Below are 25,052 nucleotides of genomic sequence, written 5' to 3'. Positions count from 1 at the left end.
TTAACGTTAAGCTGACGGAACCCCATAGGAAATAAACTTTATATCGAGTTCTGTTATATCACATAATTAAAGGCTCATTTAATGCTCGCAAAAACCACAAAAAATTATTTTCCAAAAGCCACCCCTAATACTGTAAAAGTACCCTTAATATAAATTGTGCACAAATTGTAAATCTGACAATACTACAATTAAGGGCTCATTTACTGCTCATTGAATGCCCCATTGCCAAATTTAATGCTCCACTATTTTTTTTAAACCGGGGGTTACGCTAACTTAATGTTAAGCTGACGGAACGCCATGTAAAATAAACGTTGAATCGAGTTCTGTCCTATCACATAATTAAAGGCTCATTTAATGCTCTCTAAAGCCGCAAAAACTATTTTCCAAAAGCCACTCCTAATACTTGAAAACCACCCTTAATATAAATGGCGCACAAATTGTAAATCTGAACATTCCATAATTAATGGTTCATTTAATTCTCATTTAATGCCCCATAGCTAAATTTAATGCTTAACTATTTTTTTTTTAAACCGGGGGTTACGCTAGATTTACTTTAAGCTGACGGAACCACATGTGAAATAAACATTGACTCGAGTTATGTCTTATCATAAAATTAAAGGCTCATTTAATGCTCTCCAAAATCACAAAAAAATATTTTCCAAAAGCAACCCCTCATACTGAAAAACCACCCTTAATATAAATTGCGCACAAATTGTAAATCTGACAATACTATAATTAAGGGCTCATTTCATGCTCATTTGATGCCCCATTGCCAAATTTAATGCTGAACTAATTTTTTTAAACCGGAGGTTCCGTCAGCCTAACGTTAAGCTTGCGTAACCCCCGTTTTTTTAAAATAGTGGAGCATTAAATTTGGGAATGCAGCATTAAATGAGCATTAACTCAGCATTGTCAGATTTACAATTTGTGCATAATTTATATTCAGGGTGATTTTCCAGTAATAGGTGTGGCTTTTGGAAGATAATTTTTTGTGGTTTTGGAGAGCATTAAATGAACCCTTAATTATTTGATAGGAAAGAACTCGATTCAACGTTTATTTCAAATGGGGTTCCGGCAGCTTAACGTTAAGCTAGCGTAACTCCCTGTTTTTTTTTTTTTTTACAGTGGAGCATTAAATTTGACAATAGGGCATTAAATGAGCATTAAATGAGCCCTTAGTTATGAGATAGGTTTTAACACAGTCTATATTTCTCATATAGGTATAGTGTATACATATCTATATTTCTAAAATAAAAAAGTAACTAAGAAAAAGTTACACTTTGCGACGGTAACAGGAGCGATAACTAGTTCCATTTAAAAAGTAACCTACCCGTAACTGCTAATTGCATACCGGAATACTTTTGAATTTTTTTACGATACTAATTTTGCAAATTTGTAGGTCCCATTTGAGAGATATCAGGGATCGTAGTGTACTACGATTATTTGAAAGCTCGGATGGAATGCCAGGTCCTCTTGGAGGTCATCCGGGCACTGCTGGTCTTCCACCTCATTGGGAGGATCAGAGTTACTTCAGTGAACCCGAATTCGATAGCGAATTTCAACACCAGCACATTCACAAATCCAAGGTAAGTGTCCAACTTTCTACAGCATTTATTTATATTTGATTCTTCAATTTCGTCTTACACATAAGTTTATCATGCTCTAGAGCAATCGTTGAATACAGTATACAACAAGAAGACGTTCACACATATATAATAAATAAATAAAATCTGCTCTTCAAGGTACATGAGTCGGAAATTAAAATTTTCCAATAGAATTAAATTTCAATTAGCAATTTCTCTAGAAATCTAAAAGGAAAAATAATCTTATACCCTAAGCTTATACTACAATCTGTATGGCAATTTTTAAAATTGGTGTCATTATTTTTTGCCACATTTCTTCTACCGAACAAAAAATAAGTCTCTCTATTTGTGAGCAAAACTGTGTTAAACAGCTCTAAGTAGAAAAATTCGTACTGCGGCGTGCCTTACAACCACCTGAATAATAAACCGAATTTACAAAAATGTATTATTCTACGTTAATTAAATTCAAGAGGCATTTTGAGGCACGTGATGATCTCAATCATCACACTGATGTGTAATTTTCTCTTTAAAGAAATCACTGGCCTCACAAAACGTCCCTATATCCCCTTATATTCAGTTAAGGTCCGTAAAGTACCCCTACTTTAAAGATTTTATCCGTATGATACCCTATTTGCATTTTGAAGAAAATAGCAAAAATCAGGGAATTTCTGTAAGAAGTAACTATAAAAAATAATCAGGGTCTATACATATTTCTGAATTGTCCTTAATTCTTTTGAAATATTCCTGTTTTTTTAAGGATTCCGATAAATTTGTGTTATATTTCAGTAATATAAAGGGATTTTGAAGATTTTAGGATATTTTTTAAACTTTAAAGGCATTTTCAATAGTTTTTTTTTAATAATTTAGGGAATTTTATAAGATTCCAGGGAATTTTTGATTAATTTCATTAATTTGAAGGGATTTCAAAGGGCTTGAAATATTTGAAGATAAAGAATTTTTTATAATTCAGAAGATATGGATATTTTGAAAGATCTCAAAGGATTTGATAAGATTTCCGAGAATTTGAATTATTTTAAGGAATTTTAAAGCTCTCAATATATTTTAATAAATTTTCCAGAATTTCAGAGAATGTCCTAGAATTTCACGGGTATTTATAATATTTTAGTGTATTTCAAAAAATTTATTAATGAAAAGTAAGATATTTAGTAGGATTTCAAAGATTTCAAAAGATTTGAAATTATTTTGTTGGAATTCACCCTGAATTCTTTTATATTCTTTCGAATTCTTTCGATTTTTTCAATTCACTCGAATTTTTTTTTAATGTAAAGAATTTTAATTAATTCAATGGATTATTTTAATTAAATGTTTTTGATATAATTGGTTTGTAAGCCATTTTAAAGAGATTTCAAGTGATTTGAAGGGATTTGAAATATTTTAAGTTATTTAAAATAATTACAAAGAACTTTTTAACAGATTTCTCATTTCAAACTTGCTGAATTCAACGAGTTTTTTCATATTTTTGAATGGTTTACTTTTTAAACTTGATTGCTTTTTTAATTCAGCATCACTTTTTTTCATGAATTACATTGAATTCTTTTCATTTCCCTTCAATTCTTCTAAATTCAGTCAAATTTTGCTCAAACAAATTTATTTTTTCGATTTTTTTCAATTTTTCTAATCGATTTAAATTATTTTGAATTGTTTTGTAGTCATTAGTCATTTTTTTGGGTAGAAATTAGAAGGGTTTTAAATATTTAAAGTGATTTGAAATTTTTTGTGGAAATTCACCATGAATTCATATTAATATATCGTGAATTCTTTTGAATTCTGTAAAATTCTCTTGAATTTTTTAATTCAAGAGAATTCTTCTAGATTTACTCAATTCTACTCAAGTCAGTGGATTTTTAAATCAAATTCTTTTCAATTCCATTCAATTCTTCTAAATCCCCTCAAATTTCACTAAAATAAATGGATTTTTTTTAATAAAAAAAATTGTCCAATTCATTAAAATTCTATTCAATTGTTTGGTAGTTCTTAATCACTCTTTTGTTTAGAAATTAGTATGGTTCTAAAGATTTAAAGTGATAAGAACTCAGAATAAAAAATTTTTTTAATTCACTCTGAATTCTTATTAATTTACCCTGAATCCTTTTAAATCATCTGTAATCATTTTAATTCCCTTTAATTCTTCTAAATTTACTCAATTCTGCTTAAATTGATTTTTTTTATTTAAAATTTTAATTTAATTGATCCTGAAATCTTTTAACCTCACCTTGAATTCTTAGGCATTTCATTAAATTCCTTTGAATTCCCTTGAATTTTTCTAAGCTCATTTTAAAATTACTGAATTCAATTAAGTTTTTTTCATATTTTTAAATTGTTTTTAATTCGTTTGAATTTGTTTTACTTTACCTCGAATGTGGATGAATTTCATCGAATTCTACTCGTTTACCTCAAATTCCTCTAAATTCATTCCAATTTTAAGGAAACCAATCGAATTTTTTTATTTTGAAAAAGTTTTTCAGCCATTTGAATTCTTTTGAATGTAACTTGAATTGTTCGGATATCTTCTAAATTTATCTCGAATTTGTTACCCTTTAAACGCGAAAAAATTATCCTATGAGCGTGACAAAAAGTGTCCTTTGGTTCCTATATTTCAACACATAGGGATTGTGAGGCCTGCATTTAGTACTGACTTAATTTTGTCTACTGATCCAAATTAAAATGCCTTACACATCGGCACTGCTGGAATGTGTAACGCTCCCGAATACAATTTCTTGGCCACAGTTCTCCATCCCATTATCAGAGCTCTCTCGAAAGGTTCATCAGCGCAGCCATCGCAAACATCCATCACTTGCTTAACTTCACCTTCTGCTGGTTCCCTCTCTTCAGCTTTAGATTCTGGAGCTTTTTTCAACTGGACACCGAAATTAGCCAAACCAGAAAAGTAATCATTGTCCAAATTCTGTTGCACTATGAACGAATCATCGAAAATAGATCCATCAGAAAGTTGTAGTAAGGCTCGTTTCGTCTTTGTATCAGAATCCCGCTTCGTTAAATTCTTCTGACCGAAAATTGGTTCCGTCTTCTCAGCAACAAAACTTACCTAAATAATGAATAAGTTGATTTAGTACAGTAAAAAGGGCGTCTACCCTACTTGGATAACCTGGAAAACCTCGAATTTTCAGGAAACTTTTATGTACCCGAAAAGAAAACCCTGGAAATGTCAGGGATTTTTTTTAAAGCCAGGGAAACTTTTTCGAGAGCATACTTAATTTTTTTCAATTTGAATTATGAAAATGAATAATAATCATTCTTCATTTGTAAAAGTAGCTTTATATTGCTATATTTAACTAGTTTGTTGAAAATTCCTCCTAATTTTGGTTTGAAATTAATGTTTTAAACTGAAAATTAAACTATTCTTTTTTTGGTTGAAAATTGATCGTCTTTAGTTGAAAAAACAATTATCTGGTTGAATATTCATTTATTTAGTTCAAAATTCATTGTTTTTTGTATAAAATGTATCTTCCCGGTTGAAAATTTATATTTTTGCTTGAAAACTGAACAGTTTTTTTGCAATTTTTTCTCTCTGCTGATTGAAAAATATTTCTTTGTTCAGGCAGAATGAATCATTTTTGGAAGGAAAATTAAATTTCTTGGTTGAAAGTTTATTATTTTAATTTGAAATTGATCTCTTTGCTTGCAAAATGAGTTATTTTGTTGAAATTTCGTTTTTTCATTGTCGGAAAATTAAGTTTTCTACTGAGAATTTAAATATGCCAGTTGACTATTCCATCATTTTTGTTAAAAATTCATTTCTTTAGTTGACCATTCATTTTTTTTAACTAAAGATTTACAAAAATCAATTTTTGATTTACAAAGGATATTTTTTAGTTTGAAAATCCGTCTTTTTGGTACATAAAAGTCTTTAATTATTTTATTAAAAGATTCATGACTTTTTTTGAAATTCCTCTTTTTGTTTCAAAATTTAAATATTTCAGTTAGAGATTCATCATTTTAGTGAAAAATATAATCACTTTGTGTGAAAATGTAAAATTTTTTTTAAATCATATTTTTGTCGCAAATTATTATTTTTTTAACTGAAAATATTACTATTTCAATTGAATATCCTATCTTCTCAGTAAAAAATTCATCTCATTGGTTGAAAATTAATTTTTTAACTGAAAATTTAATGATTGAATTTTAGGTTAACAATTAATCTTTTTTATTTAAAAATTCATCTCCATTGAAAGAAAACTCAACTATTCCAAATAAAAATATATAATTTTGGTTGAAAATTAATTTTTTTTTGGTTGAAAATCAAACAATATGTTAAATATGTTCAGCTATTTAGTCAAAAATTCATATACATTGTGGAAAATGCAATATTTTTACTATTGAATCTTTTTTAGTTGAAATTTCGGTTATTTTATAGAAAATTCGTGTTCTAGGTTGTAAATTCATATTTTTGGTAAAAAAATTGATCTAGTGCTGATGAAGATTTATTATTTTATTTGAAAATGCATTACTCTGTTTGAAAATTTGTTGTTTTTTTATCATGGAAAATTAATTTCTATCTGAAAATTTAACTATTTGTTTAAAAATTAATTTATATTGTTGAAAATGCAATATTTTTACTTAGAAAATTATGATTTCGAAGCGGTTTTAATTGAATTCAATATGGCACATACATTAATTTTCTCTAAATAGACACCGAGTTACAAATCCAAAACAAGAAATTTCATTTTTTTTCGATTTTAAGAGGTACCGGTTTTGACTTGAAGTTTCCCATGTAAAATGCATGAGGAAAAATAATTTTTTTGAGTTTTTGGAATAATTTTTTAGGGTTTGAAAAAATGTGACGGGAAAGTATGGGGCCCTGTTGAGAATTATCCAAAGAGAATTTCATGTAGCAGACGTATAGGTTTGACGCCCCTAACACACCCCTACGAGTACCTGCAAACTACCCTTAAAACAAAAATATCAATTCTTCATGAAATCGACCCTTTGTTGAGCACTCTATTACGGTCTTTTTTTACTCAAAATTATTAATATTGGTCTAGTGGATTATTTATTATTATATTTGATTAATTAGTTTCTAATTATTTAAACAAATGGAATTTATTTAAATAATTTGTTTAGAAAATTTGTATGGAATATTTAGTAACATTGTTTTATTAATTTTTTCTTGTTTAAACAAATGGAATTTTTTTTTAATATTTTTTTTACATTCGTTTTTTCCTTAAGAATAATTACTATTGGTCTAGTGGAATATTTATTAACATTAGTTCATTCTTTTTTTATTATTTAAACCAATGGAGTCTTTTTAAATAATTTCGTTTTGCATTTTTTTTAAATAAAAATTATTACTGTTGGTCTAGTGGAATATTTATCAGTAATATTTAAGTAATAATTTGTATTCAAAAAAATTTTGTTCAAATAAAATTAATGAAACAATATTGATAAATATTCCTCTGAAGAAATATTAATAATTTTTAATAAAAAAATTATGTAAACAAATTTCATTTGTTTAAACAATTGAAAATTAATGAATTAATGTTAATAAATATTCCAATAGACCAATATTAATAATTTGTAAGGAAAAAAAATTATTTAAACAAATTCCATTTGTTAAAATATTAAAAAATTAATTAATCAATGTTAATAAATATTCAACTCGACTAATAGTAATAATCTTTAGGGAAAAAAAACGAATTTTCGACAAAAAAAATTGTTTAAACAAATTCAATTTGTTTAAATAATTAAAAATTAATTAACCAATGATAATAAATATTCCACTATACCAATATTAATAATTTTATGTAAAAAAAGACGAGAATACAGTGTTCACAAGGTCGTTTTCATGAAGAATTGACATTTTTGGTTTTAATGGTAGATTTCAAGTACTCGTGGGGGTGTGTTAGAGATGTCAAACCCATATGTTTGACAGATGAAATTCTTCGTTAGATAATTCTCTACAGGCCCCCATACTTTCCCGTTACATTTCTTCAAACTTTAAAAAAATATTCTAAAAACTAAAAAAAGGGATTTTTCCCCATGCATTTTACATGGGAAACTTTAAGTGAAAACCGGCACCTGTTTGAAAAAAAAAATAAATAAAAATTACGGAATTACTTTTTTCGGATTTGTAATAAAATGAAAGGGATCGTTGCCCTCTAGCATGCAAAAAAATGTTGCCATGAATTCTTGGATCACCCTACTGTATACATATTCCGAGTGGATTGTTAAAAAAATGCAAAATATTTGAATGGCTCGACACTACGATAAATTATACCTGAAAGAAATTTGGTGTACCTGGAAAAACCCTGGAATTGTCAGAGCATTTTTTTCCAGGATGTGAGTAGACACCCTGGTAAAGTAATTTAGTAGAACAATTCATAGCCTAGATTCTACGTACTTTATCATCTTTCTTGATGGGCAAATTTTTCGCTGGCTCTGCTTCTCCGGCATTTTCCCTTTTTGACAACATTTTTTGTCCAGCAACATTGCGGTATCGTCTGTCAACGAAACTATAACCATTTATAGGATTGATTGGTGATGGCAGGCTTGAAAATTGAGGAGTGTTCGTACCGAAGTATTGCGTAGGTCTATACGTATTCAGGATGGATGGATACCTAGAAATTAGATTTGATGCTGGGGAAGGGGTTGATACGGGAATAGGATTTGCAGGAGGGAATGGTTGAGGCAGAGGAGCTTGAGCGGTGGGAATACTTGGGTGACGTAAAGTAACACCGTTCTGCACAATTTGAACGTGGGCACCAGGATTGATCTTCACCTTGAAAAGAATTAAAATTTGAAATAAGAATTGCAGAATTTTTTGTCATGCGAAAAGGAATTATGAAAGAGGCGGCAGAGTCCAAGGGGGCACATGAGACAATGTCTCTCTCAGAAAACGTTCAAAGAGAGGCAAAGTATTGATTTACCCCCACCCCCCCTTCCCTCTGAAAAACGAATGATTAAATACATCAAATCGTTCACATTTTTTCAAAAATCTACCTGAAATCTCGGTGTAATAATTGATATCTTTGTGAAATCTTTTTAATCTATCCGACATCTTTGCCAAATATTTGAAATATTTGGAAAATCATTGAAATTTTTCTTAAATCTCTAAATCTATCCGAAATGTTTGGAAAATCATTGAAGTTTGTCAAATCTTTTAAATTTACCCGAAATCTTTAAAATCTTTGTGATATTTTTGGGAAATGATTTGAATCTTCGTGAAATCTTTGGAAATCTTTGCAAATTATTTCAAATATTTGATAATACTTTTTGAAATGATCGCAATCTTTAGGAAATCATTGAAATATTTTTAATCTATCCGAAATCTTTATGAAATATTTGAAATCTTTGTGAAGTCTCTGAAATCTTGGGGAAATCATTGACCTATTTATAAAACATTGAAAAACCTTGAGGAAATTATTGAAGTCTTTTCGAAATTATTCAAATCTTTGTGAAATATTTTGAAAATCATTGAAATCTATGTGTAATATTGAAATTCTATCTGAAATATTTTCGAAATATTTAAAATTTTTGTGAAATCCTTAGAAAATCATTGGAATAATTGAAATATTTGATAATATTTGTTAAATTCACTAAATATTTACGAAATATTTAAAATCCTTGGAAAATACTTGAAGTCTTCTTAAAATATCCGAAATGTTTGCGAAATATTTGAAATCTTCGTAAAATTCTTAGAAAATCATTGAAATACTTGAAATATTTGATAATATTTGTGAAATCCTTAGAAAAATATTGAAATATTTAATAAGATTTGTGAAATTCTTTAAATCTTTGCCAAAGATTACAAATCTTCGTGAAATCTTTGGAAATCTTTCAAATATTTTTGAAACATTTGCGAAATTTTTGAAACCTTTGTGAAATAATTGGGAAATCATTCTTGCCTTTTTAAAATCTTTTTAATCTATCCAAAATCTTTGAAATATTTTTCAAATATTTGGCAATATTTGTAAAAATGATTGAAATCTTTGTGAAATCTTTTAAATCTATCCGACATATTTGCCACATTTTTTTTTTTAATTTTTGGGAAATAGTTCTAATCTTTTCGAAATCTTGCTGAAATCTTTGCGAAATATTTTATAAATATTTAATAATATTTTTGAAATAATTAAAATTTTCGGAAGATCATCGGAATCTTTGTGAAATCTTTTGAAATTATTGAAATCTTTAAGAAATCATTGAAATATTTGTAATCTATCCGAAATCTTTACGAAATATTTGATAATATTTGTGAAATCCATCAAATCTTTACGAAATATTAAAAATCTTTAAGAAACATTTGAAGTCTTCCTAAAATATCCGAAATCTTTGCGAAATATTTGAAATATTCGTGAAATCCTTAGAAAATCATTGAAATACTTGAAATATTTGATAATATTTGTGAAATTCTTTAAATCTTTGCGAAAGATTTGAAAATTCTTAAAATATTCGAAATGTTTGTAAAATATTTGAAATCTTCGTGAAATCTAGAGAAAATCATTGAAATACTTCAAATATTTGATAATATTTGTGAAATTGTTTAAGTATTTGCGAAATTTTTTAAATCTTTGAGAAATCCGTAGAAAACAATTAAAATATTGGAAATATTTTTGAAATATTTGATAATATTTGTGAAATTCTTCAAATGTCTGTGAAAGATTTGAAATCTTCATGAAATATATGGAAATCTTTCAAGTATTTTTGAAACATTTTCCAAATTTTTGAAATCTTTGTGAAATCATTGGGAAATTATTCTTGCCTTTGTAAAATCTTTTAAATCTATCCAAAATCTTTACGAAACATTTGAAATCTTTGAGAAACCTTTATAAAATCTTTTAAAAGTCTTCAGACATCTGCGATATATTAAAAATATTTATCAAATATTTGGTAATATTTGTGAAATTATTGCTTTGTGAAATTTTGTAAAATTATTGTCTTTGTAAAATTGTCTAAATCTATGCGAAATATTTGAAAACTTCGTGAAATCTTTAAAATCTTTCTATAATCATTAAATTATTTTCTAACATTTCTGCAATCTTTAGAAATCTTATCTTATGTACCATTTGTATTATTCTGTCTATTCTCATGCTTTCGTCTAGAGAAATAAAGCTCCGCCGCGTCTAAATATTATGAAATGCTTTTTGTCCTTACTTGATGATTTATCTGTCCTCCGGTTAAGTAGGGGTTCATTGGTAAAGAAGGACCAGTCACAGGTGCCTGTGGAGTTGTTGAAGGTGGAATATTGTTGTTGGTGTCGTGCTCGTAGTGATGCGCATGATGATGCTTGTGATCCCGATGTGCTTTTCCTGCTGTTAAAGCTATGCCATAAAGCTGGACCATCGTTACTTCTCCGAGCATACCGCCGGAACCTAACGTTTAAATGCGTTATAAGCGGTAGCAAAAGGTTTATATAAGAGTGAAAAAATTGGTAACAGTCTACCTGGAGGTGCTCCTTCTCCCTCGAGGAATCCTCCAGCAAGTTGTCTTTGCTCTTGGCCAGTTATGGCAATACCTCCGCCTTTTATGACATGTCCCACTAACTATAATTGAAATAATTGGTTTGGAGAAACGCCTTTTTATATAAGTAAAAGCGGGATAGTACTTTGTAAGTAAGAATGGAACATAAACAATTCAGAGTAAAAACGGAATTAATCTTTTTTAGTTGGATATTTAACGACTTGGTTGAAAGATGAAATTCTCTTTTAAAAATAAATTTTTCTTAAAGATTCATCATTTTAGATGAAAATTCATTTTTTTAAATAATTTTTTGATGGAAATTTAAATATTCGTTTTTTGTTAAGAATGCAACGTTTTCTAAAACATTTTCTGTTGGTCTTAGGGCGTTGTTAATCTTGCAGAAGTGGCAGTAGTAGCTAGATAATTTAAAAAAAAAAACACTTTCAAACAATGAAAATGGTAAAAAAATTATACTTTTTAGTTGAAAATTCAAGTACTTGGTTGAAAATTCTTATATATTGTTGTTAATTCGTGTTTTTTTATAAAAAAATTAATCTTCTTCGTCAAAAATCAAGTTTTTGATTAGAAATTGAACTGTTCAGTTTTGAGTTAAAAATTCATACCTTTGATTGAAAATTTAACCATTTCGATAAAAAATCGTATCTATTTAGTTGAGAATTAATTTTCGTCATTAAAAATGTAACTATTCCATTTTTGGCTGAAAGTGGATATTTTAAATTGAAAATCGATCTTTCCTGGTTAAAAATTCAGGAATTTTGTTCAAAATTTATCATTTTTGGTAGACAATTAATCTTGTTTGAGTGAGGATTTTAAGGTTTTTTGTTTAAAATTACAATATAAACCATTAGGTATTTTGTTGAGAATTTATTTTTTTGTTAGAAAATAAACTATTTAGTTTAAAAAAAAATGATTTTTTTTTGTTAAAACTGATCATTTTATTTTAATTTTAACTATTTGTCGTAAATTAAATTTGTGTTCTGGTTGAAAACTTGTCTTTTCAATTCGAAATTTAGCAGGTTGGTAGAAAATTAAACTCCTTGGTTGAAAATAAATGTTGTTGAAAATTCATATTTTTATTTAAAATTCAACCACTGTGGTAAGAAATTAGACTGTTTAGTTAAAAAGTACATTTTTGGTTAAGAATATTTTTTTTATAAGTTGAAAGTTTAACTATTTTGTATAAAATTCATGTATTTTGTTGAAAATTCGTTTATTAGGTTAGAAAATTAATATTGTTTGTTGAAAATTTCTATTTTTGTTTAAGAATTTAACGTTTTTAATTATTCGTCTGTTTAGTTGAATTCAACTGAACAAGCAGTCTTTTTTGCTGTTGAAAATTAGTTGCCTACACTGAATATCAAATGTTTTCTAAAATATTCGACTTTTTATATTGAAAACCAAAATTTTTTATCAAAAATTCATATATTTTCCGGTTGAAAAATATAGGTTCAACAGATTTGTTGAAAATTCGTCTTTTTGGCTTGAAAATTCAGCAGCTTAGTAGACAATTCAAGTATTCGGTCGAAAATTTAACTATTTCATTTTAAATATTTCTTTCTTGATTGAAAATTAACCATATGTTTGAAAATTATTCTGTTCCGAATTAAAAGTTAACAGTTTTCTAAAAAATATATTATTTATTTATATATTATTAGTGTCAGCCTGAAAACATAACTATTTGTTTAAAAAATCGTCTAATTGTATAGAAAATTAATCTTATTTGTTGAAAATTCATTTATTTGGATGAGGATTCAACTATTCTGTTAAAAATGGTCTTTCTTCGTTAAATTCGGCAGGTTCATAATTCGTTTTTTTTTAAAATGGGAATTAGCTTTTCTACCTGAAAATCGAAATATTCCATTTTCAGTTGTAACCCTCTTCTTTTTAGTTGAAACTCCAACTATTTCGTTAAACAATCTCGTATTTGATCGATAAATCGTCTTTTGGTATAAAATGAATCTTCTTGGTTGAACATTAATCTTTTTAGGTTAAAATTTCAGCTGTTTGGTAAAAAATTCAAATATTTTCTTGAAAGTTCATTTATATTCTTGAAAATTCAACTATATTCTGAAAAAAGGCATATTTTGTGGCCTGAAAATTTCACTATTTGATTGAACATGCAACTAGTAAATTTTGGTTGTACGATAATATTGGCATTACATATATCGATATGGATTAAAATTTTATTTTTTGATTCGAGGCATGTCACGTGTTACAAAACCAGAAAGTCAAATAAAGGACTCTCCCATATAAATCGTGTTATTTTTGTTTAAAGTTGAGAGATTAGAATAGCAAAAATGTATAAATCAATATCTATTCGTTTCCCTAAAAAGTGGGCGAACTTGACTATCGATTCTGATAATTATACATTAACGTTTCCGCATCACGATTCTGATTCGATAAAATGACTTTCTAACCAGCCAGTGATCGATCATATCACTTTTACGGTTCGGTAACTTTGACGGCCGCGGCCAGTGCATATCCGATGACGATATCGTGTACAATCTGCAGCAGTTCCCGCTTCCCGGATGAACACAAGGTGTGATCGGAAAGTGCCGGAAGTGTAATCGACGAAATAATTCCTTGTGCGTTTAGCAAGATTACATTAACAATGGAATGAAAAGCGAAAAGCTCTTATATGAAACGCACGTGTAAACAATGCCAGACCACTTGACTACCGTGACTAACCGAAAGAATTGCCTTAAACATCGTTGCAAATACATACTTTCGCCGGTTACGCCGCACCAACTTTCGAGAACATGTTAGCACCTATACACTCCCATGCAATGGCGAAAATACGAATGGGAATTGACGACCTGGAATTCCATGGGCGAACGATTAACCGCCAACATAATATGCTGGACGAGAGCCAGAATGGGTTTGAGAAAATTGGGAATGTTTTATTTATCCAAGGCGGAAACAGCACTGGCAAATACTTGGCAGGGTTTATTTTACAGCCGGGTCAGAGGTCAGAATCATGAGAAATGATATTTTTCTAGATCGTTAATAAAAAGAGTGTCAGTAGAGTGAATGACGCCTGAAACAAAGACCTTGGCTATTAATGGACCCAAGCGGGGAACCTTTCATAACGACTTCGTGAAGTTCTTCGCTTGGGGTGATTGCTAGAGAGATTGATCAGCAACCTGGGTCGGAGCAGTGTTGCGGAACGAACGTGTTATTTACTTAAATAGCACGAGAATTCTGGATCAATCTGAAAAATCTCTATCCCTTCCACACACTACTCCTTTCCTCTGCCGAGTGAGTCACGCCTACCCCGAAAGGGAAATGGCTTAATGGTGTAATAATAATAATAATAATTTTCTTGTGCATTTTTTTGTGATCCGAGTGAACGGTTAAAGTTGTAGACTATGATGATGTAAGTGTCTACGTTTTATAGATCTCATCAAAAATTATCTTATGTTTGTGGATTTCATTTAAAGTACTGAAAATGATAAAAATCACGAAAAAAAGGTATTTTCCTCATTATTTTTAGTAATGATTTTTTTTTCTAATCCGGGCGAATCGGAAAAGTTGTTTACTATTATAAGTGCCTACGGTGTAAAGACCTCATCAAAAATGATCGTGGTTCGCCACTTAAGTTAAAGTACCGTACATACGATTTTTTTGAGAGATATATGCTGTGTATGCACTTATATCATCATTGTACACCATTCGTACTGTTCACCTGGAATAGAGAACAAAATTATCGTTTGAAAATATTGAGGAAATTACCATTTTTCGCGACTTCGACCATTTTTGGCACTTTAACTTCAGGCCACGAACATAGGATAATTTTTGGCAATATGTTTACTTCATAAGCACTTATGTAATCAAAGTATCCAACTTTAATGATTCATCTGAATAATAAAAAAACGTTATTGACCTGCAAATAACTAGAAAAATATTTTTCGGGATTTTCACCAGTTTCCGCTTGAAAATAACTAGAAAAATGCATTTTTCCGTGATTTAGATCTTTCACCGCAATGTGTGAAGTGAGAGATTTTTTTTCATTAAAACTTTCAAGAAGTCGTTTTGGCACCCACTAGAAACTTTTCAGCACTATATCTCAATGCTCAAGGCTATCACGTAGTCACTTTTTTTCATGTCACTTTTTATTAACTTTTTAAAGGATAGGGTCACTTCAGCCACTTTAATGCATATAATTTAAGATTTTATCTAAAGAAAGAAAGTTTAATTAATCTATAGTAATCTATGATATAAAAGTTCTATTCCATATCAGACTTCACACTATTTTCCCTATTCACCTCTTTTTTCCTGTTGTAAAGACATTCTATTTTTTCCCAATTTTCCAAAAACTGTCCCTTTTTCTTGTTTTTTTTTTGCCTGGATTTCGGTTTAAAAGTCTACTGTTATATTTTTGATTGAGAATGAATCTTTTTTAATAATATTTCTATAATAAAATTATTTGTTTCAAAATTTAATTACTTTGTTGCAAAATTATATTAAAAGTTAATCTTTTTCGGTAGAAAAGTTATCTTTCTTTGTTAAAAATGAACGTTTTCGTTGGAAATTAATTTTCTTCTTAATTAATTGTTTTAGCTGAAAAGTTAACGGCTCCATTGTTGATTCTATTATTTTTGTGGAAAATTCAATTATTTGAGTAAAAATGAAGCTTTTGCTAAAAATTCATATTTTCGGATGTTGAAAATGGAGCTTTTTTTAATTCAATTGGTTTGGATTTAATATTAACATCTTTTCTTGATTGAATTACTCGTATCAACTATGTATAACATTTTTGGTTTTTGATTGAAAATGCAACTATTTGGTTAAAAGTTGAAGTTTTGGTAGAAGTTTAATCTCTTTTGTTTGTAATTTCGACCATTTGGTTGACAATCCATCGTTGTAGATTGAGAACTTAATCGTTAGGTTGAAAGTTTAACTATTGTGTTGAAAATTCGTCTTTTTTTTTTTTAAATCATTTATTTGGTTGCAAATGCAACTGTTTGGTTGATATTTTATTTTATTTTTGTTGACAATTCAACCATTTGTTTGAAAATTTTCTCATTTTGTTGAAAATTCAACTATTTTTTGAAAAAATCATGTTTATTTGTTTGAAAGTTAATTATTTTTATTTAAAAAGTTTACTATTATATATTTGGTTTCAAATTTATATATTTGGATTGAAAATTTAATTATTTGGTTGAACATTAATTTTTTTTTGATTGAAAATTCATATTAATTGTATAGAAAAGTGCTTTGTTCAAAATTCTATTGTCTTCTTAAAAAATCGTCTTTTTGGCTTGAAGATTTGACTGTTTAATTGAAAATGCAACTGTTTGTGGTTGAAGTTAATTATTCATTGATCGAAAATTCAATGATTTGTTTGTAAATTCGTATTTGTATGTTGAAAATTCAACTATTTAGCTAAGAAATTGAATCTTTTGCTTAAAAGCTCAACTGTTTGGTTTTAGATGCAACTGTATGGTCCAAAATTAATTCATTAATTTGTTTGTTGAAAATTGAACTATTTGATTAAAAATGCAATATATTTTAACTCGAAATCTTAAGCACGTTATATTGAATTCAATATGGTATCTGCATCAATTTTCCCTCTTCCCAGAGCACTTTAGTCTGTGAACGTAGTCTTTTAACGTTCTCTTGCACTTACAGGCCTCTTTTTTTGTGTGAACAGTAGTCTCTTTCAGTCATTTTTTTTCCTAAATTAGCCACTCTTTGGAGTGCATTAGTCTGTGGCAGTCCTATTAATGCCAGCATGAAATATATTGACTTTTTTTGGGCGCAGATCTGAGATATTGTAATTGCTCTCCTTTGTCTGTACCTTCTTTTTTTCAAGCAAAATTAGAAACTCGCACGAGAAAGAGTTCGAAAGCCTGAGTTAGGCTGTTGATTAAAATAACCGGCTGTAAACATGACTTAGTAGACCTAACCTGGTTTCACCCATTGCAAAATTCTGTGTTATTAATTTCAAGAGAAGACTTACCCTGTTATTGAACCCGCGACCTACGCGCTCGTCGTTGACCCAGATCTGCCATTCTCCTGTATGTCCATTCCAACTCTGACAGGAGTGGTACCATTTATTCAGTCTTAAAGGATAATTCAATCTGTAAAGGGTATGTCCATCTATGTTGAGCATGTAATAAGAGCTCCTGGCCGTGTTGGCTATCCAGGATAATACACCTCGCGGTTGATCACCAACTGAAATCGCGTAACAAGTATGCTAATTTAAATATCCTATTAATTCTAGATCATGCCGGTAATACCAAGTGTATCGTGATCCACATTTTTTTTTAATGTGAAGCACGATTCGAAATTCTTTTCTTTCCTGAAATACTCATGAATGAGACCTTGAATTATCTAACAGATTGCATAAAATTATTTGTGAGTTTAAAAGTAATTTCATTATGTTAGCATTAAAATAAGAGTGGATCATATCCTCACCTGCATAGGAGAAAAGAGGATGGTCGTTTGTATGATTATTGAATTTGGTCCACATACAAAGAGTGAATTCTTTCATGTCCGGGAAATCCATCTTATACTGGACATACTGTAGACAGAAAGCATTTTTTTAAACATAATTCAATTAGCATATTTTTACAACACTCAGGATGGCCACAGGCAAGGAAAAACCGGAATGTCACAAAATGTTATTATTTAGGGAAAAATCAGCGAATTTCTATAATAAACACTTTAAATACACTACTGTTTAAAAGTTTGGATCCACCTCTTTTTTGATGATTAATTAAGCTCGCTTAATTTAAAATATTTTAGAGCTAAAATTTGTTCTCTTTAAAACATTAAATGGTCTCAACATTCTATAGAAAATGAGCCTAGGATGAAACTTATTTGTCTATTTTTCAAATAGATATTACAAGAATAGTGTATATTTCAATGTTTTCTTAAATGTTCAATATGTTCCTTAAAAGTCAATATTTTTTAATGTTCTGGGGCTCATTCGGAATCTATTTTTCTTTTTATTGCAACAGCTTATTGGTATAAAACAACAAAGTTCTTACGCTGTGATAAGATTTTTTTTTTAATTTACGCTCATAACGATCTTGCGATACTGTAGATAAATAGCTTAAGAACTTGCACTGTTATAAGATTTTTTTTTTAGATTTGCGGTCGTAAGCTGTTGCAATAATGTAAATAAACAGCTTAAAAATGAGTCCAGGAACATTAAAAAATGTTCAATATTACGGAATTTATTGAAACTTTAAGAAAACATTGAAATATACACAATTTTTGCAATATCTACTTGAAAAATAGGCACGTAGGCTTCATCCTGGACTAATTTTCTGCAGAATGTTGAGGGAATTTAATCCTTTGAAGAGAAAAATGTTTATCTCTGATATATTTGAAATTAAGAAAATTTAATCAATCATCAAAAAAGAGATGGATCCAAATTTTTGAACGATAGTGCAACTGTGAACGATAATAAATGTTTAATTTATCAATTTCAAATTGTTTTATTCCGTTTATAAAATATTCTATGTTGAAAATGTTTCAAGATTAAGATTCTTGTATTTGAATATTAATGTTTAGAGACAAATAAAAAATTAAGATATTTTGATAATGAAGTTTTGCGGCAACCCTGATGTAATTTTATTCTAGTCAGTAATTTATTTGGATTGAATTTGTATTTCTTTTTTGCAGTTCCTTTCACTTGAATATAATATTTCTAGTCAAAAATGTTATTATTGGGTTAAAAATTCAAAAATTTTGTTTGAAAAATCATCCCTTTTGGTTGAAAATTCAACTAGTTTGTAGAAAATTCTCCTTTATGGGCTGAAAATTAAACTATTTTGTAAAAAATTAAACTTTATGTTAAATTATTTTTTTAAGCATACAATTGAAGTGTAGTTGAAGATTTATCATTTATCTTTGGTTGAAAGTTTAACTATTCTTTTGGATAAAAATTCTTCTTTTTTTATAGAAAAATAATCTTTTTTTTTTAATTTTTTCTTTTTTGTTAGAAATTCACCTGTTTGGTTGCAAATTTGAATAATTTGTTGCAAATGCGCTTTTTGTTGAGAATTATTTTTGTTACTGAAAATTGAACTTTTTTTTTGTTGAAAATTTATCTTTTTTAGAGAAAATTCAACTATTTGTTTGAAAAGTTTTGACATTCATCCATTTTAGTAGAAATTTAATCTTTTTTGGTTAAAAAAGAAACTATTGTATTTTTCGTTGATAACTGTCGAAAATTCAACTTGTCTGCATATCTCTATTGAAAATTCAACTATTTTGTCAAAATGGAACTATTTTGATTCAAATTAATTTTTTTGAAAATTCAAGTCTGGTGGAAAATTTAATTATTTTGATGAAAATATATATATATATATATATATATATATACGTATTTTGTTTTCATATAAACTATAATATTTTTCGTTGAGAATTCATATTTTAATTGAAAATGCAACTTTTGTCGGTTGAAGTTTAATCTATTTGATAAAAAATTTAATATTTGGCTCAAAAGTTTATTTTTTATGGAGAAAATTCAAGTATTTGATGAAAAATTCAAGTATTTTGTTAAAAGTCATCTTTTTTAGTCGAGCTTGAAACTGTTTTGTTGAACATTCGCCTATTTGGATAAAAAAGTCGTCCTTTTGGGTTCAAAATTTGTCTTTTTTTGGTAAAAATTAAACTATTTGCTAAAGAATTCAATTGTTTGGTTTAAAACGCAAATGTTTTTACACGACGGTAACGAGAAGGTCTTTTGTTTAAAAATTCGCCCGTGTGATTGAAAATTCAACAGTTTTGTGAAAAATGCAACTATTTTGTTAAATCTTCATTTATCTTCTTCAAAGAATTGAACTGTTTTATTAAGAAGTTTTGTTTTTTGATTGAAAATTCAAATGTTTTGCCGAAAATTAATTTTGTATGGTAGATTATTCATATATTTTATTTGCAATAAATAAATTTCAAATTTTCAATTCTTGATATGAAATTATTTTGTTTCATTTAGAAAAGATTAGATGTTAAAAATGTTTTTATATTAATATCGTGGTTTTAGATCAATAATGGTCAGGGAAGATGCAAAATTGGTCAGGGAAAAATTAAGGAATTTTGAAAATTAAATTTTTCGGCCACCCCGAAAACTTTTCATAAATTTTCTTTAAATACTTCAAATAGATATCAAATCTCATCGTTTTAGATAGAATAGGATAAAAAAGAAATTGTTTTTAAATAATTTAATGAATTGCTGCGTGCCTTGCTCAACGTATTCCATTATCGAGTCTCGCAATACGTGCACGAATCTGTCGCAATAATTTTCTCACTCTTCGTATGAAAAGAAATATATAGCAGTATTTTCGCGCGCAAAAATAATTCTAGTTCACGTAAGTGCAAGGCAGGGATATGTAGTTATGCCATAAATAGTAGCATATTTTCTTTACGAGGTGAAATTTTAACTAAGAAATTGAAATGTCCTTGCATAAAATGTAGCTGAGGAAAGTGCATATTCATTAAACAATATAACTTCATTTTTAGTGTGGTTCCAACATTTGAAGGCACTCGAATAATAATTGTATACCTCGGGCAGAAAATGAGAATAATGGCATTTTCCCTATGGGTATATGTATTCGTGTGTAGGCATAATGAAAAAGGTGCAATAAATGATTGGTGCATAATGGAGAGTTCCGTCAATTTGCTTAGGAGAAAACATTATGAAACGAATTTAACTTGGCAATTGAAGATATAAAATGAAAATTACTTCAAAATATAATTGTTGCTTCATAGTAACATTGTAAAAAGCACATTGATAATTTTCTGCATGTGTGCAATTTTCTGCTTTAGTTTTTAATTTTTGCCTAGGAGCAAACATTATGAAACGCAGTTTAACTTGAAAATTTAAAATATAAAACGAAAATTTAAAATATAAAATGAAAATTTAAAATAAAAACTTAAAATTTACTTCAAAATATAATTGTTTCCATTATAGCAACCTTGTCAAGAGCAAATTCATCATTTTCCAGATGAGCGTAAAGATTTTCCTTAGTTTTTTTAAAAAGTTTGCTGAGGAGCAAGCATTATGAAACACAGCTTAAATTAACATTTTATGATATAAAATAAAATTTACCGCAAAATATACTATAAGTATTTCTTTATAGCAACATTGTAAAGAACACATTGATTATTTTCGGCATGTGTGCAATTATTTTCTTTAGTATTTTAATGTTTGCTTAGGATCAAACACTATGAAAAAAAAACGAAAAAAATGGTTAGGTAGGCCAACTATTTGGGTTTTAAGATATGGTAATGCAATTTTATTAGTTGGGACAAACATTTTATTAGTCTCTGATACTAATTGAATAGTGACTGCAACCAATATAATTGCTGCACCAACTAATAAAATAGCAAAAGCATATATCACAAGCTAAATATTTTGCTTAACTAATCATTTTTTCATTGCAGTTTAACAGGAAATTTAGAAATTTCAAATAATTTTTTCTTCATAACAATCTTGTGAAGAGCACGTTCATCATTTTCCGGATGTGCGTAAAGAGTTGCCTTAGTTTTTAAATAATTCTTCAGGAGTAAACATTATGAAACACAGTTTAGCTTCATAAATTAAGATATAAAATTAAATTTACCTCAAAATATAATTGTTGCCTCATAGCAACTTTATAAAGAGCACACTGATCATTTTCCGCATGTGCGTAAAGATTTGCCTTTGTCAGAGTGTTTTCGTCGGTATATGGTGAATTTCCATATATTGCCGCTTCTTGATGTAAAATGCCGCTTCCCAGTTGGGCTGGATCAACTGGTCTCCAAGAAGAAACGGCCAAAGAAGTTGAAAAGAAAATCCATAATAAAACTTGCACGTCGCTCCACTTCATACTTATGGACAATAAGAAACTGAAATCCAAAATCTTCTTTTTATAAGAGCTGACTATAAAAGGAATTGAGTTAAAGTTAGGGAGCGTCCAAATTTTACCTGAATCTTTTGTCAATGATTTTTTGACACACCCCTCCCTTTTGTTATAATTTGTGACTTATCGAAGACCCCCCCCCCCCCTCATATTTTTAAATACGAAATGTAAATAAAATTGTATGTAATTGTCAATCGAACAATGAATAATGAGTGCGAGAATACTTTTAACTAATTTTGTTTGACTTTTTTTTCATTTGACGACATTGATATGATGTAAAAATTATTATACATGGTAGATTATCTTAACATATTAGGACCTTCAATACATTCTTTTCCCCTTTTTCTCAAATCTGAACTGAATTAATTAATAAAACACTATAGAAAAATCCAAGTAGTCTTGGTTAAAAGTTAAACTTTTTGTTGTGGGAAACTCTACCATTATATTTTTGTTCAAAAATTCGTCTCGCTAGGTTAAAAATTCTACTATTTTGTTGAAATTTTTTTTTTTAATTGAAAATACAACTATTTTGTTAAAAATTAATCTTTTTCGGTCAAGGTTCAACTGCTTGGCTTAAACTTTAAATTTTGAACAACTTTGTTAAAAATTAATGTCTTTTATTGGAGATTCATTATCTTAGTTGAAAATTCATTTCTTTTTTTGAAAATTCGACTATTTTGTTGAAAAATCATTTCTCTTTTGTTTGAAAATTAATTTTATTAACTGAAAATTTATATGTTCCATTTTTTGTTGAAAATGAATGTTAGTTCAAAAATCCCCATTTTGGTTGAAAATTCAGCTCTATTTAAAAATTCATCTTTGTTAGTTGAAAATACAAAGACTTCGTTGAAAAAATGCATGTATTTTGTTAAAATTTTATCTGTTTTTTTGTTTTTTATAAAATTAATCTTATTTGTTGAAAACCCAACGTTTTGATTGAAAATTCATGTTTTAGTATAAAATTCTTTTTTCTTTGTAAAAAATTAATCTTTTTCGTTATAAAAGTCAACGTTTTGGTTGCAAATCTAACTCTGGCTGAATGTTGAACTTGTTTATAAATAATTTTTTTTTATTGAAGATTGATAATTTTAGTTAAAAATTTATTTCTTTGTTTGAAAATTGAACTATTTGGCTAAAATATCGCTTCTTTTGGTTGAGAATTTTTTTTCACTAAAAATGTAAGTATTGTATTTTCGGTTAAAAATTGATATTCTAAATTGATCATTGATCTTTCTTTGGTTACAAATTAATATAATTTGTCGTAAATTAGCTTTATTCTAGGAAATTTATCTTTTGGGCTTCAAAATGCGGCAATTTAGTAGAAAATTAAACTATTGGGTTGAAAGTTAAATTTTTTGATGAAAATTCATGTTTACAATTATTTTTTATCTGAAAATGTATCTATTGTTTGTTAAAAATTCATCATTTTATTTGAGGATTCAACCACTTTATTAAAAATTCTTTTTAGTTGAATTTAACAGGTTGAAAATTCGTTTCTTTTTGTTTAAAATCAGTTTTTTAAACTGAAATTTTAACGATTCTGTTTTTTTTAGTATTTATTTTTTTATAAATTGAAAATACAACAATTTTGTTGAAAATTCATGTTTCATTGAGGATTCAACTATCTTGCTGAAAATTCTTATTTTTTCGTTGGATTTAACGAAATGAAATGTTGATAAGTCGGTTTTTTTAAGTGATTTTCCAAACTGAAAATTTAACCTCCATTTTTGGTTGCAACCTCATATTTTTTAGTTAAAAGTTCAACAATTTAATTAAAAATTCATGTGTTTTATTGAAACTTCGTCTTTGTGGATTAAATATTCAACTATTTGGTAAGAAATTTAAATATCCTGTTGAAAGTTCAATTATTTTGTTGAAAATTCAACTATTTTGTTATTAATTTTTTTAGTTGAAAATTCCACTGCCTTGTTAAAAATTCATCTTTTACCACAGAAAAGTCATCTTTTTTAGTTGTGAATTTATCTATCTTTGCTAAAAAAGAACTTTTTTTATGGAAAATTCTCATTTGCGGATTGAAAATTCAACTGTCTCGTCAAAAAGATGTCTTTTTAACTGCGTAACTCAACCAATATGGTTAAAAATGCAACTAATAAAGGGTATCCCGTAATATCTGGCCTTCTTATTTTCGCCCTTATTTGCTTCCAATACCATGAGTAATAGAGCCTTTCTCACTTTTTGTCAAATGTCTTCATATGAACATAACGAGTTATTTGCAATTAGGCTATTCATTTATTATTTAAGTATACACTGAACATTATTTATTAAGAATTCCACTCTGATGGCGATTAAATCGAACCGTTTTAGGAAAAACGTTAAATCAATCTTAATTAGGTTGAATTCCAGTAAACGATCGGTTGGTTCGCAATGGGCCAATACTTGCTTCAGGCATTGAAAAGAGATGAAACGAGATGATTACATAGCAAACTCTTACATCATTCACCGTTACATGCAGGATGTAAAGTTTTGAGTGATTGCAATTAGTTAATGAATAATTAGAAAAAAACAAGATGTCCATTTTTTTTCTTAGAATCCTTCAACATCCGAGATGCAAATATTCGGAAGGTAACAGATCAACTATGTTGCTCTAACTCTGTCGGGAAAATTTATAACGGTTTTTTATTAATATATAATATGAATTTATATTATGAAATTACAGTTATCACGATTTATTAGTCCGAACGTTTCGTGAATCCACTACTTTCGTCACTTCACAGAAAGAAAAAAAGTTTTATTTTGAACAAAGAAACGACCTTAAAATGAAATGAAATAAAATTGAACCATAATTGGTTCATATTAAGCAATACGAATATTGAACTCAATTCAATTTTTTCAGTTTTGACAATGATGAAGAAAGCGAGAGTATAACTGAAGTTCAAAACGAGTTTGTAAGAAAATGACCTGAAACAAAGCTATATCCATACATAGTTTTTCTGTGCAGAAGTATCTATTATAAAGTTAATTCTTAAATGAAATAAATATAATTATTTAAGTTAAATAACAATAAGATTCTGGTAAATATATAATGATTGGTGAAAATTTGTTCTTAAATTTACATGATTCTATTTATTATAACATTATTGTTTTTCAAATTCATCAATATTAAGATATGTCTCGTAGCGGAAAGCAAAAAACAACA

The 25,052-nt window shown here is 28.2% G+C and overlaps 2 protein-coding genes across 3 annotated transcripts in view; one reads left to right on the top strand and one right to left on the bottom strand.

Moving 5' to 3' along the window:
- LOC117176829 overlaps positions 1 to 25,052 on the top strand; it is a 223,115-nt gene that overhangs the window by 102,357 nt on the left and 95,706 nt on the right. For both annotated transcript variants that reach the window (XM_033367166.1, XM_033367165.1), the window contains one exon: positions 1,400 to 1,586. In XM_033367166.1, the coding sequence (XP_033223057.1) occupies positions 1,400 to 1,586 (187 nt within the window). The remainder of the gene's footprint in view (positions 1 to 1,399; positions 1,587 to 25,052) is intronic.
- Positions 3,899 to 25,052, bottom strand: part of LOC117176830 — a 28,161-nt gene continuing 7,007 nt past the window's right edge. Inside the window, exons 2-8 of the mRNA XM_033367167.1 lie at positions 21,617 to 21,881; positions 17,460 to 17,565; positions 17,002 to 17,216; positions 11,002 to 11,101; positions 10,713 to 10,930; positions 7,963 to 8,340; positions 3,899 to 4,650 (exon numbers count right to left, since the gene is read on the bottom strand). Of these exons, the coding sequence (XP_033223058.1) occupies positions 4,264 to 4,650; positions 7,963 to 8,340; positions 10,713 to 10,930; positions 11,002 to 11,101; positions 17,002 to 17,216; positions 17,460 to 17,565; positions 21,617 to 21,862 (1,650 nt within the window). The 5' untranslated portion in view covers positions 21,863 to 21,881 and the 3' untranslated portion in view covers positions 3,899 to 4,263. The remainder of the gene's footprint in view (positions 4,651 to 7,962; positions 8,341 to 10,712; positions 10,931 to 11,001; positions 11,102 to 17,001; positions 17,217 to 17,459; positions 17,566 to 21,616; positions 21,882 to 25,052) is intronic.

The sequence above is a fragment of the Belonocnema kinseyi genome, chromosome 7 (assembly GCF_010883055.1).
Source record: "Belonocnema kinseyi isolate 2016_QV_RU_SX_M_011 chromosome 7, B_treatae_v1, whole genome shotgun sequence".
In the NCBI taxonomy this organism is placed as follows: domain Eukaryota; kingdom Metazoa; phylum Arthropoda; class Insecta; order Hymenoptera; family Cynipidae; genus Belonocnema; species Belonocnema kinseyi.
Note: the sequence above shows the minus strand (reverse complement) of the source record. Positions and strands in the feature narration are given on the sequence as shown.